The following is a 13,829-nucleotide window of genomic DNA, read 5'->3' on the forward strand; positions in this document are numbered from 1 at the left end:
TTGCAGGCCCTAACAGGCAGGGGGACATTCTGCTGTCACTTTAGTTAACACAAGAAACATCCAAACTCAAAGCATGAAGTGAGCTGATACTACTTGTTTTTCTTCATTTTACAAGTTTACTATAATATGGTTTTAACTTTCAAAAATTATTTTATGTATATGTGTATTTTGTCTGCATGTATATTTGTGCAAATGTGTGCCAGGTTCCTGAGGAGGCCAGAAGTCAGTGAATCACTTGGAACTGGAGTTATGGATAGTTGTGTGCTGCCATGTGACTGCTGGAAATTGAACCCAGGTCCTCTAGAAGAACAGCCAGTGTTTGTAACGGTTGAGACATCTTTCTATTCCCCAATACATAGTATTTTTAACAACAACAACAAAATATTCAGGGGAAAAAGTCTCAAAACTGATTTTAAGAAAGAAAAGTAAAAATGTAAAACAACAATCAAAGTTTTATTGTATTTTATTACAAAAACCATAAGGGTGATCCACACTTTGGGGCACAATAGGCAAATTCTACACATTTAAATATAGATGAATGTACATTCTCAGAAGACACATTACCCAGTATTGTCAATAAGAAGTAGCGGTGACAGATGGGGCCCCGAGCCTGAGACATATGGCGTGCGGTGACACACGTGTCATCCCAACCCAGAGCCAGACATGCAGCATGATAAGCTCACCGTGTTCTCCTGCCGCTGCCGTAACTGTAAAGTCAGGTCACTCAACATCTGACTGAGGGTTGCACGAACAGCAGTGTTGATACTGCGCTGGTGACAGCTGCATGTGTATGTCTCAATGCACACCTAGTAGGAAGACAAGAGCAACACACACACACTAGACACTCATTTATCACAGTTTTTGAACTCAGGGTCTTTTCACACTAGCTTCCAAATCCCCCTGAAAGGAAGGGTCAGCCTGACTTTGAACTATTTATCAATAAAAATAAGTAGCCATATTTAAAACCTCTGGAAATTTGTTTTTAAATACTCATGGAAATCTTCTCTTGATTGCTACCACTCTACTAATCTCATGTTTCTTTGTTTCACAGGGAAATAAACACCTGTAGGGGTTTTGTGAAACAAAAGATTCTAAGGGAAACTTAAGTGTCTGGAGAAAACTGTTTGTTTCAGCACAGGATTGGAGGAATATCAGAGCTATAGTGAGTTTAAATGTGTGTTAACTATTGCTGTGTTCTCTGAGCAATGACAGAGGTAGAATGGCATGTGGGAAAACTGTGCACCTGCCTCTGAGGCACTGTGATTCAACTCAGAATATCAGGTGGGAAACCACAGGCCCGGGCTTCCCTACATGCAGAAAGTCCCGTCATGGACTGTGTCCCCCTCAGGGAGCAAGCCTTGCTCGCAGAGTTCTTTCACAAACAGTGGGGAAGAGTGACCCTGTGCTCGTGCAGTGACACTCAGCCTCATGTGCAACACTGCCCGCTGAGAACCAGAGACACATCTGGACTGCTCTGACGGAAAGATACAGTGTCACCACCCTGCCTGTTTTCTGTCTGGTGTCCTCCTGAGTGAACCTGCCTGTCGAGGCCTCGGGATATCTGAATGTCTAGTTGAACCTTAAGAGGCTAGGTGGCTAGCTATAAAGAAATCCCAGATTTGGAGCAGGGGTTGGGGGTGGGGATCTATTACTTTATAAGGACTCTGAATGTCATGTCATGGCTTTCGAGGGTCGATGGGTAATTCTTAAAGCAGAGATGAGCCTAGAAATGGATGCCTGCTTTAAGTTTGCTACTTTTTTCCTCTCCATAAGGCATATGTCCTTATGGAGATTAAAACAAAGAAAGAATTGAATACAGTGAAATTGTTCTTCTAGGAACTGCTCCTGAAGGGCTCTAAAAATCAGAGTTCATACCTCCATGGAAAGTTTAAGTTGTTGACTGATACCTTGGAAGAGATGAAATGAAAGGAGAATAAAGATTTTTTGGTTGCTGCTCAAGATGTGAGTTTCTTGGCCAGCCACACTATAATAACTGTTTAATAAAATTAACCAAAAGCAAATGTTTTCTTTTCGTTATTACTTTTTTCAGTGTTAGGGCTGAATCCAGGCTTTATATGTGCTGGATAAGTAGAATCCTCACATTTACGGCAACCTCTCACTCTACAAAATAAATATTTTTAGAGTTTAATTCAGACTCTTACAGAAAGTTTAATATTTTGTAAGGGACATTTGAAACTTAATACTATATTTGGATATTGGCCTACATGGATTCCTTCTAGATAGGATTCCTATTTAAGAAAAGAAAGAAACATGTTTGCTTTATTTGTTTTGTTGGAGACAGGTCTCATTGTGTAAACTTCGGTGGTCTAGAACTCTCTACATTGACCAGGCTGTCCTCAAAAAGCTCTCACTTGCCTCTTGAGTGCTGGCATTAAAAGTGTGTGTCCATTCACTCTGCCCATCAGTTGGCCATCAGGCTCAGCATCTGTTTTGACAGTCTATACTGCAGAAGCTTTCAGAGGCCCTCTGTGGCAGGTTTCAAGGAGTGAATGGAATTTTATGTAAGAAGTGGGAAATAGTAAGAGCTGGAGGGAACGGGAACTCCACAAGGAGAGCAACAGAACAAGATAATTTGAACACAGGGAACTTCCCAGAAAATCATACTCCAACCAAGGACTATTCGTGGAGATGACCTGGAACCCCTGCACAGGGGTAGCCCATGGCAGTTCAGTGTCCAAGTGGTTTACATAGTAATGGGAAGAGGGACTGCCTCTGACATAATATGATTGGCCTGCTAGTTGATCACCTCCCCCTGAGGGGGGAACAGCCTTACCAGGCCACAGAAGAGGACAATGCAGCCACTTTTGATGAGAACTGATAGACTAAGATCAGAAAGGAGAGGAGAACCTCCCCTATCACTTGGGGAGTGGCATGCATGCAGAAAGGGGAGGGAGGGTGGGATCGGGAGGGGAGGAGGGAGGGGCTTATGGGGGGATACAAAATGAATAAAGTGTAATTAATAAAAAATTTAAAAAAAAGTGTGTGTCCATTTTCTCCTATCATTATACACTCTAATGTATTTATAATGTAATTTATATGTGTTTTTAGGATGGTGTTTAAATCTCCAGAGTTTATCCTTTGAAATGTGATGAAATAACTTTCTCTGTAGTCTAATTAGATGTGAAAATACCATATGTATCTCATAATTTAATGGTTTTCTTCATATCTTATATTTTTTTCAGGAAATCTTTGTAACCTTAGATGTTTAAAATAAGCGTTCACATATGTCCAAAGAGGACTTTCAATCCATAAAAAAGATCAGTATTTGAAGGAGCAGCCATTTTGAAACCTCAACAATACACTTAACATAAATTTTCTTGAACTCTGAGGCATACACACTAGCCAACCTTCCTTAAGACATGATATTAATTCCTTGAACCTGTAAAAGAAATCATCCATGAAAAATCAAACTTAACATAGCACAATGTTATTAAACAGAGACGAACTTTGCAAATGCCAAGTGTATTTTTTAAGCCAGAATGTGAATGTCACACCCTGTTTTTAGTTGCTAATATTATAGGTATAACATTGGCTGTAACTCATCTCAAGAGGCATATTATTAAGGGAAATGGTAAACACATTTACTTAGAGGGAAAAAGGTGTTAACCTAAGAAGCTTATTCTGCCAAATTTGGGGATATAATACTGAATATGACAAATGGATATGTCATTAAATACAAACAGTATTACCTCTTTATAGCATCTATGTTTTTAGGTATTCAGAATGAAATATTTTTTGTATTTATATATTTATTCATCTCTCTCTCCTCTATCTCTTTGTGTATGTGGCCAAAAGGCCATCAATTTGTAGAGGTTGTGGGGTGACATGGTAAGGCTGGAAATAAAAAAAAAAGGAAATGAGGGTCTGATGTAATTATACTTTAATTGAAATAAAAAGGTAAACTTCAAAAGAAAATAAAAACTATACTGTCATGTCAATATAAACTGGATGCATGTTAAAAATTTTATTTCACTATTTCTGAGGGGACTAATATCTAACTAATTGCAGTAGCCCAAAGAACAGCAAAATTTGTAGATCAAGAATGTGCAGATATACATAAAACTTTTTCTCAGCATGGAGAAGGGCTGCTGACTGAATCTCTATCAGGGGCAGTTGGTTTGCATGTCTATAGATAACAATTATTGTGCATTTCCTCTATATCTGCAACATACAGCACTGTAAAATAACTCACAGGCTACATAGGATGTTTTGTCTCTTGTGGCAGAGAACCTAAGCCAAAATTTTCCTCAGTTACCTTTTAAGAATGAAATATTTTACCAGCTATTCTAAGAGTAATGTGTGGATGATGGAGACTATAACCACAATGAATTGTATTTATGTATGGCATGGCCAAAAATGTTTTTAAAAATAGTTTCTTAAGCTGTCAAACTAGTTAGTTAATGGTAACAAGGTTTATATTTTTAACTGTAGTCAATACCAGAAATGTTTTCAATTGCACAAATGCTTAACTTCCTATACTACAAGGAGCATATTGGGAATAAAAAGAAATCAAGAAAACGACAAGTCAAAAAAACCAACCACACTGAAGGCAGGCTGGTTTCTTCCTTTTCCCAGCATCATTCTACTTCAGCATTCCCTTTGCAACTGTCATTTAGAGCTTGAAAAACCTCAAGCCTATATCCCGGCCAGAAGTGTAAAAGATCAGTTGAAATACCCTAAGAAAAGCCAAAGCCCCTGATCGCCAAGGAATGCACTAAGACACAAGGTGGTGAAAAGAGCCATGACAAATATTTTTATTATTCCATGCATGTGTGAACGTGCAGCTTTGTGAAATACTAATCACAACTGAGAGCGAAATCATAGATGATTAATGATGCAAAAAAAAAAACTCTCAGAGAAGGAAAAGAGCCAGAAAATGCAAATCTCCAGGCATGCACAAACTGTAGAATTTTTATATTATTGGTTAAGGGTGAAAGTAATAGTACTAGGTAAAACCTACCATTGAACCACTACAGGAAGTAGCAGTAAGGTACATAGTACTAAGTATATTTTGGTCAAAATAAGCATAGTTTTTAAAGCTTCAAAAATTTGCTTAGCTTTGTAAAGTATATACAATTTTCACTTTCTTGAACTATAAATGCAACTTTATTTTTCCTGTTTGAATGGAAGTTAATGGCATTTCTGTACCAAAATAAAACATGTGTGAAACTGAATCATTAGTTCTATGCAGGGAAAAGCTAGAATATTTCCAATTGAAAAATAAGTGAAGCAAATGAAAATAAGTACAAGTTTACATTCCCACCAGTAGTGGAGGGGGGTTCCCCTTTCTCCACAACCTCTCCATCATGTATTGTCACTTGAGTTTTTTATCTTAGCCATTCTGATAGGTGAAGGTGAAATCTCAGGGTCGTTTTGATTTGCATCTCCCTAATGACTAAGGACATTGAGCATTTCTTTAAGTGTTTCTCTGCCATTCATATTCCTCTACAGAGAATTCTCTGTTTAGCTCTGTACCCCATTTTTTAATTGGATTACTTGATTTGTGCTTTTTCACTTCTTGAGTTCTTTATATTTTCTGGATCTTAGCCCTCTGTCAGATATAGGGTTGGTGAAGATCCTTTCCCAGTCATTTTGTTCTGACAACAGTGTCCTTTGCTTTACAGAAGCTTTTCAGTTTCATGAGGTCCCATTTATTGACTGTTCATCTTAGAGCCTGTGCTATTGGTGTTCTGTTCAGGAAGTTGTCTCCTGTGCCAATGAGGTCAAGGATCTTCCCCACTTTTTCTTCTAACAGATTTAGTGTATGTTCTAATTTGGGAAACAAGGCCAGATAGAAAAGTTTGCTTTGTGTTCTCTTAGATCTCAGCTTGAAAAGAAAAAAATCTTAATAAGCTTGACATACATCGAAAACTATTTTTCTTCTTTGTCCCTCATGTTTATTTGGTTTTGTGTTTTGGCTTACGGTGCCATATTAAAATGGCTTAAGTCACCTTACATCATCCTAATTCCTGCACCACTCCAATTATACCCTTCTTTCCAGTCTATTGTTTTACTGAGACTTAGCCTTTCCCCTATGAATCGGCCCAAAATGAATTGTTGTTCTTATTTTTGTATCTTCTAACTATAAATAATTCCACTCAGAACCAGAGATAAATCAAATCAGAGATAAACAGAGATGCAAAATCCTCTTGCAATGAAAGACTAGCTTTCTCAAAGTCCATCTTGCAGTAAGTAATACATGAACAGATAGACCAGAGGAGTCTAACCAGAACCAATACAGAGATGGGTACACGGAAAGAAAGAAAAAGGCTTCAGGGATGTAAAGAATTCCTTATAATACTTCCTCACTTTTGTGGTCTCAACTTGTTTGAGGTAGCAAATTTGCATATTGACAATGGCCATGGAATCTTCAGTCAAACAGGCACACACATGCAAAACGCATTCCTATTTAACTTCATCTGTAAAAACAACATGTCTCAATTATCTAACTAAATGCCCATGAAAGGTCTGTCATTTTCTCACACTGATAGTACATTATGAGCAATACAACAGAGTGGTTAACAGTAGCCCATGCTTGCAAGGTCTAGAATTAAAAGGTCTAGGTTTTGAATATCAAGCTGTAGAAACTGGGACAAGAAAATTAACTTCACTCCATTTGTGGTTCTTTATTTAGCAAGAGTGTAGTAGAGAGTAAAGAAGAATGAAAATACTGAGCCACACTCTAGGGACTTGATGACTGATAGCTTTTATTAATCAGTGTTTTAGAAAAGACAGATGGGTAGGTAGAAAGTGTGAAAAAGGGAAATCCCTGGAAACAAGAATGTTAAAAACGGGAACAGGGACTGTCTCTGATATGAACTCAGTGGCTGGCTCTTTGATCACCTCCCTCTGAGTGGGGAGCAGCCTTACCAGGCCACAGAGGAAGACAATGCAGCCAGTCCTGATGAGATCTGATAGGCTAGGGTCCGAGGGAAGGGGAGGAGGACCTCCCCTATCTGTGGAGGGGAGGGGCAAAGGAGGAGAAGAGAGAGAGAGGGTGGGATTGGGAGAGGATGAGGGAGCGGGCTACAGAGTAAATAAACTGTAATTAATATAAAAATAAATAATTTTTTTAAAAAAAAGAATGTTAAAAATAAAAACCCAGCAACAATGGTTCTAAGACATTTTTCCTGAGCCCAACAAGTTTGCTATAGGGGAGGGGGAAAGATTAGATGTTTCTAGAAACCTAAGACCAAACCATCAAATACATATTTATAGCCAAAATTTTCAGCCTTTCAAAAATGCAGTAGAGGTTGATGCTGTGTATTCAATTGTTGGTTGCTGTACTGACAGAGAGCTGGATCATGGATCATCACCTGCCTCTGTATTTTGTAAACATACACCTTCCTCACGCACTGGTTAAACGAAGAGCTTTTGGACAATCTGCAGGAGGAGAAAGGCATGGAGTTTCCAGGCTGAGAGAGAAGGACTCCGGAAAAAAAGCAGATGCAGGGATTTGGAATGGCACAGAAAGAAACAGGTGCTGATACTGAGTGAGAGGGAAGTCATTGTTAGAATAGTTGGGGCTAAAGATAAACGAAATAACAGTGAGTCTGGCAAGCTATAGTGCCCAAGCTTTTATAAATAATAATAAGTCTTCGTGTCTTTATCCATTCACTGCTGGATCAAGAGAGTCCAGCTACAGGAGATCTTGGCCATTTCCATGCCCTTGGCCTTTCTCTATATAAAGGGAATGACTATCTGTGGAAGACTCAGTATATCTTCTAATCTACGCATAAGGGTATGAGATGCCTGTGGCTGAACCATGACACTTCAGTGGAAGTTAAAACCCATGTCCAGGGCAAAATGATATAATCTATGTTTTAGAACAACAGCGTCTATCCCTGCCTACTAAATTCTGAATAAATAAAGAAGCGCTCTGATTGCCAGTCTGTCAGGATGTAAAACTCCTCCCAATCCTCATGCTTGACTCATTCCTCCCTCATAGCTCTTGCATCCACCCTTCTTTAGACCCTGACCTCACCTGGGGCTGGACCCTGGCAGCCTGAGTGAAGTGGAGTGGGAGCCTCGTACTGTTGTTTTCAGATCTAAAGCCTCAACTGAAGCAAACCCAAGCATGCATAGCCCTAAGACCCACAATATTAGGAGTAAGGCTGACTAGCCATGTAACATGTTTCTCACAAAGCAAACCAGCAGAAAAAATCCCCCCAATCAGCAGAGAAGGGATCAGAGAGTATCTGCTGGTACTCAGACTTAGTCAAGTATGCCCCTCAGTCAGAGGGAGACTAGCAGTAAGCAGAATGCACAAACAGGTGATACTCACTTCTGCGATCTTCAGCACAGCACTCCCATTCATGTCAAATGTTGGGGTGTAAGTGATGCACAGCAAAACCTAGACCCAGCAAGTAAAGGAAGAAGGGAGAGACAGTTAAAATATAGGATATGTTTGTATGCTGGTTTGTATGAAAATAGCCCCCATAGGTTCATATATTTGCATGCTTAGTCCCCAGTTGATGAACTGTTTTGAAGGACTAAGAAGTATGTCCTTCTTGGAGTAGGTTTGTCCCTTTTGGAGATGCTACTGGGGGTAACACCTTTGAGGTTTTAAAAGCCTACAACCAGGCCCTAGCACCAAGATCTCTCTTTTTTCCTTTCCCCTTCCTTTTCTGCCCCCCTCCCCGTCAACCCCCATCATTGCTGCATATGGACTAGGATGTAAAACTCTTGGCTGCTGCTCCAGCACCATGCTTATCTGCTTCATACCAGGAAGACCATGGACTAATCCTCTGAAACTATAAACAAGCTCCCAATTAAATGCTTTATAAGAGTTGCCTTACTCATGGTGTCTCTTCACAGCAACAGAACACCAAATAAGACAGTTGTATATGCGGTCTGTGCAGTCTTAGCTGCATGATTCCTTTGCTTTAAACTGCCTTCCTTCATGTATGATATCTGCAATCCCGCACTCTCTCCCTCTTCTACCATGCCCCTTCCCCAGTCCATTGATAAAGGAAGTTGGTCTCCCCTTCCATCTGACCCTAGCCTATCAGGTCTCATCAGGACTGGCTGCATTGTCTTCCTCTGTGGACTGGTAAGGCTAACACTCCCGCCTTTGTGGGAGGTGATCAAAGAGCCAGCCACTGGGTTCACTTCAGAGACAGCTCTTGTTCCACTTACTAGAGAGCCCATTTGGAAACTGAGCTACATCTGTACAGGGGTTCTAGGTTATCTCCATGCATGGTCCTTGGTTGGATTATCAGTCTCAGAAAAGACCCCTAGGTCCAGAACTTTTGGTTCTTTTGCTCTCCTTGTGGAGTTCCAGTCCTCTACAGTCCTTTCTATCCCCCCTTCTTTCACAAGATTCCCTTCAATGCCCAAAGCTTGGCTATGAGTCTCAGCATCTGCTTTGATACCCTGCTAGGTAGAGTCTTTCAGAGGCCCTTTGTGATAGGCTCCTGTCCTATCCCTTGTTTTTGCCCTCTTCTGATGTCTACCCCATTTGCCTTTCTGAATGAGGATTGAGCCTCTTACCCAGGGTCCTCTTTCTTGCTTAGTTTCTTTAGCTATACAGATTTTAGTATAACTATCCTATATTATATGTCTAATATCCATTTATAAGTGAGTATAAACAATGTGTGTCTTTCTGCTTTTGGGATACCTCACTGAGGATGATCTATTCTAGATCCCACCGTTTGCCTGCAAATTTCATGATTTCCTTGTTTTATTTGCTGAGTAGTATTCCATTGTGTAAATGTAGCACAATTTCTGTATCCATTCTTCAACCGAAGGACACCTGGGTTGTTTCCAGGTTCTGGCTATTATGAATAAAACTGCTGAGAACATGGTTGAGCAAATGTCCATATTGTATACTTGAGCATCTTTTGGATATATGCCTAGGAGTGGTATAGCCGGTTCTTGAGTTAGCACTATTCCTAATTGTCTGAGAAAGTGCCAGCTTGATTTCCATAGTGGTTGTACAAGTTTATATTCCTACCAGCATTGGAGGAGGGTTCCCCTTTCTCCACATCCTCTCCAGCATGTGTTGTCACTTGAGTTTTTAAACTTAGCCATTCTGATGGGTATAAAGGGAAATCTCAGGGTTTTAATTTGCATTTCCCTGATGGCTAAGGATGTTGAACATTTCTTTAAGTGTTTCTCTGCCATTAGATATTTCTCTATTGAGAATTGTTTAGCTCTGTACCCAAGTTTTTAAATTGGATTACTTGATTTGTTGCTTTTTAACTTCTTTATCTTTATATATTCTGGCTATTAGCACTCTGTCAGATATAGGGTTGGTGAAGATCTTTTCTAAATCCGTAGGCTATCATTTTGTTCTGATGACAGTGTCCTTTGCTTTACAGAAGCTTTTCAGTTTCATGAGGTCCCATTTATTGATCATTGATCTTAGAGCCTGTGCTGTTGGTGTTCTGTTCAGGAAGTTGTCTCCTGTGCCAATGAGTTCAAGGCTCTTCTCAACATTTTCTTCTAACAGGTTCAGTACATCTGGTTTTATGTTGAGATCTTTGATCCACTTGGACTTTAGTTTTGTGCAGGGTGATGAGTATGGATCTATTTGCATTTTTCTACTTGTAGCTATCTAGATAGACCAGCACCATGTGTTGAAGATGCTATCTTTTATTCCATTGTATGGTTTTGGCATCTTTGTCAAAATTTAGGTGTCCATAACTGTGTGGGTTTATTTCTGGGTCTTCTACACGATTCCATTGATCCACCAGCCTGTTTCTATGCCAGTGCCATGCAGTTTTTATTACTGTTGCTCTATAGTACAGCTTAAGATCAGGGATAGAGATACCGCCAGAAGATCTTTTATTGGATAGGATTATTTTAGTGATTTGGGGTTTCTTTTTATTCCATACGAAGTTGAGAATTTTTCTTCCAAGGTCTGTAAAGAAAGGGTTGATAATTTGATGGAATTGAATTGAATCTGAAAATTGCTTTTGGTAAGATAGCCATTTTTATCATGCTAATACTGCCAAGCCATGGATGGGAGATCTTTCCATCTTTTCATATCTTCTTCAATTTCTTTCTTCAGAGACTAGAAGTTTGCTTTTTTTTTTTTTAATACAAGTCTTTGACTTGCTTGGTTAGAGTTACCCCAAGGCATGTTATGTCTTTCGTGTCTATTGTGAAGGGTGTTGCTTCTCTAATTTCTTTCTCAGAACTTTTGTGGCTTCTGACTTTTCTTGCTGAAGAAAAACAGATAGGAATGTGCCGTAGCCTGCTGCTTGACCCTACACCCAACATCTGTGCCCACCTGTAATGTGTGACCTACCAGAAACAACCTTCTGGAACTTTCTTTATCTGGTTCCATTCATGAGTGAGCACAGAAGCACAAACATATACATAATACAAGAGATGTGCTTAACCACCACACCAAAGAGCAATGTCACAATTGCCTGGTGTAGAAAGAACTCTTCCTCAGTCAGTTTGATCTTCTGGCTAAGTCAGCCCTGGGGGTGGGGGGTCGTTCAGCAAAATGTATATAACTACAAAAAGAAATATTCTTTTTGGGGGGCATCACCAGCTAGACAAATTACTTGTGGGTTTTATCTACAGTTATTTTTTTTTCTAATCCATATAGGTGACTCCAGATAGAAAGTGTTCTGTATTATTGTGTCCAGAAAAAAAAAGAATCTGTCTTTTGACCCCATGCAATATAGTTGTCCTATAATTGCCATCTTAGAAGCTGGGCTTGGTGGGCAAGAGAGTGTAAGGACATCTCAGTACTTGTTTGGAGGGAGTTTCTATTTTCTGTGACTCTATAATACAAAAGTCTAGTGTATTGCCTAAAGCCTCTGTCCTTGGCTTGTCCTTTATGGCTCTTGTAAGGCTCCTTCATGGACTTCCTTTGGGTCTCATCTTCCAGCCTTTAACTTAAGTGTCACCACCTTGGATATCCCCTTCCCTCTAATACCGTTCTTCACATGGTCTCTGTCACACCTTGAACACACACCCATCTCATATGGTACTGGCTTGTTTTTGTATTTATACTCTTCTCTTATGCTTTCCTGCTTACTATGTACTTAGAACAGATTCATCTGATGCTTCCTTGCTTCAATATTTTGCCACACTGGACAGCCTCCTTCACTTCTCCTTTTACACCATGTGTCTGGCAGAAAGAAGAAAAGTTAAGAAGATGATAGGTAGAGGTGGCAGTGATGGTCTTTGGTCCCTTGTTCCAGCTGAACTTGTAGGTTTTAGAATACTGGCAACAAAGACTGGCAATGGGTAAGACTTTATAAGAAGCTAAGGGCATTTTTTTTTTCCTGAACTGGTTAACTATTAACATTACTTAAAGGGCCACCAATCAGTTTTCTGATTTCCAGCTCCCTGTGCATTCATTCAAGGTGCCAAAAAGCAGATTTGGAAAGAATTTTATATTTGACCCAGTTTTCAAGAGCAATGGCTTCATTTAGGCAACAGGCCTAAGAATCAGGCATCTAGGGGGAGGGGAGACAGGAGGAGGTAGAGGAAGTGAGGACTATAAATTTGGCAGTATTCAAAGAAAACTTCTCAGAGGAAATATAGGAAACTCATTTTTTTTTCACATGTCAAAAAGTCTTGGCAGCAGAGAAGCCCAGTACACTGGAAGGGATGCCTCCAGCCAGGGTGCAAAGAAAATTGGGGATCTCCTACCTGCTCCCAACCCCAGCCCTGACAATGCCGGAAAAGACAGGCTTTGCACAGCAGTCTTTAGCTGCCAGTATTCATAAGTTCTCTGAGCTAGCTGGAAAAAGTAAAACCAACAAACTGAAAACAGAAAACAATGGGAGGAAAACATTAATAAGGCATGTTATTGTGTGGAAGAAACAGTGGGTCTTAATCATGGGACTGATGGCATCCATGACCTCCAATGACTCACAAGATATCTAACCAGGCTGATGTGGCAAGGAGCAGAAATGAGAAATGGAGTGACTATTCTGCCCCCAGTGCCTAGCCAGCATGAATCCATCAGATCACAACACAGACAGAGCATAGGAAACATAGGATAATAGCAAATTAGTTTAGTATCTGACTTTCTCTGGATAATGAACAGGTAAAAGTTTCCATTAAACTGTGAGTACATCAGTTTCAAGGAAAACAAGAGTGCCAAAACATTAAGGGCAATCCTGTTAGAAATACATCCTTCCCAGGGGAAGTAAAACATATTGAATAAATTAGCACTAACAGGAACACCTTGAGTGACAGGCAGGATCTAGCAATTGAACTGGCTGGCACGGCCTCAATAAATGAGCAAAGAGAAAACAGGAGCAAAGTTTCCCATGGAGAGAGAAAAAGTGCATTACCATAGCTACTAAAAATCCAAAGTCCCTTTAAAAAAATACAATAATTGAATAGCTGATACGTGTAAAAAGAAGTAACTCTTCAACCAAAACTGTATTATAGAAACCTGGGTTTAAAAAAATGATCATAATTAGAGCGGAAAACAGAAACTTGGACTGGGAAGATAGCTTCACAGTAAAGTGTTTGCCGTTCATACAGAGGGATGAGTTCAGGCCACAGAGCCCATGTAAAAGCACTGAGAAGAGTAACATGTATATATTATCTCAGTGGTGAGGATGTGAGACAGGAAGATCTATGAGGTTCACCGACCAGCCATACTAGGCTACCTGGAAAGTTTCAGGCCAGTGAGAGGTTGTCCTATGGCCTCAACATGTGTACTCACACCTGTACAAACACGTAAACACCCACTGACCCCTACACACATACCCCTACACCCATGCTCACCAGTGCAGATCCTGAATTGAAGACAGAAACAGAAGGTTGAGCTAAAATGTCAATCATGCATTTCATCTAAAGAGTCTAAAGAGTCACTGTCTTAACCT

The 13,829-nt window shown here is 39.9% G+C and overlaps 1 protein-coding gene across 1 annotated transcript in view; it reads right to left on the reverse strand.

Moving 5' to 3' along the window:
* The window catches only part of Arfgef3 (ARFGEF family member 3), a 155,663-nt gene that overhangs the window by 74,421 nt on the left and 67,413 nt on the right, over positions 1-13,829 (reverse strand). The window contains exons 5-6 of the mRNA XM_055599343.1: positions 8,306-8,374; positions 684-806 (exon numbers count right to left, since the gene is read on the reverse strand). Coding sequence (XP_055455318.1) covers positions 684-806; positions 8,306-8,374 — 192 coding nt within the window. The remainder of the gene's footprint in view (positions 1-683; positions 807-8,305; positions 8,375-13,829) is intronic.

The sequence above is a fragment of the Psammomys obesus genome, unplaced genomic scaffold, assembly GCF_907164565.1.
Source record: "Psammomys obesus unplaced genomic scaffold, mPsaObe1.curated_primary_1811, whole genome shotgun sequence".
Classification (NCBI taxonomy): Eukaryota; Metazoa; Chordata; class Mammalia; order Rodentia; family Muridae; genus Psammomys; species Psammomys obesus.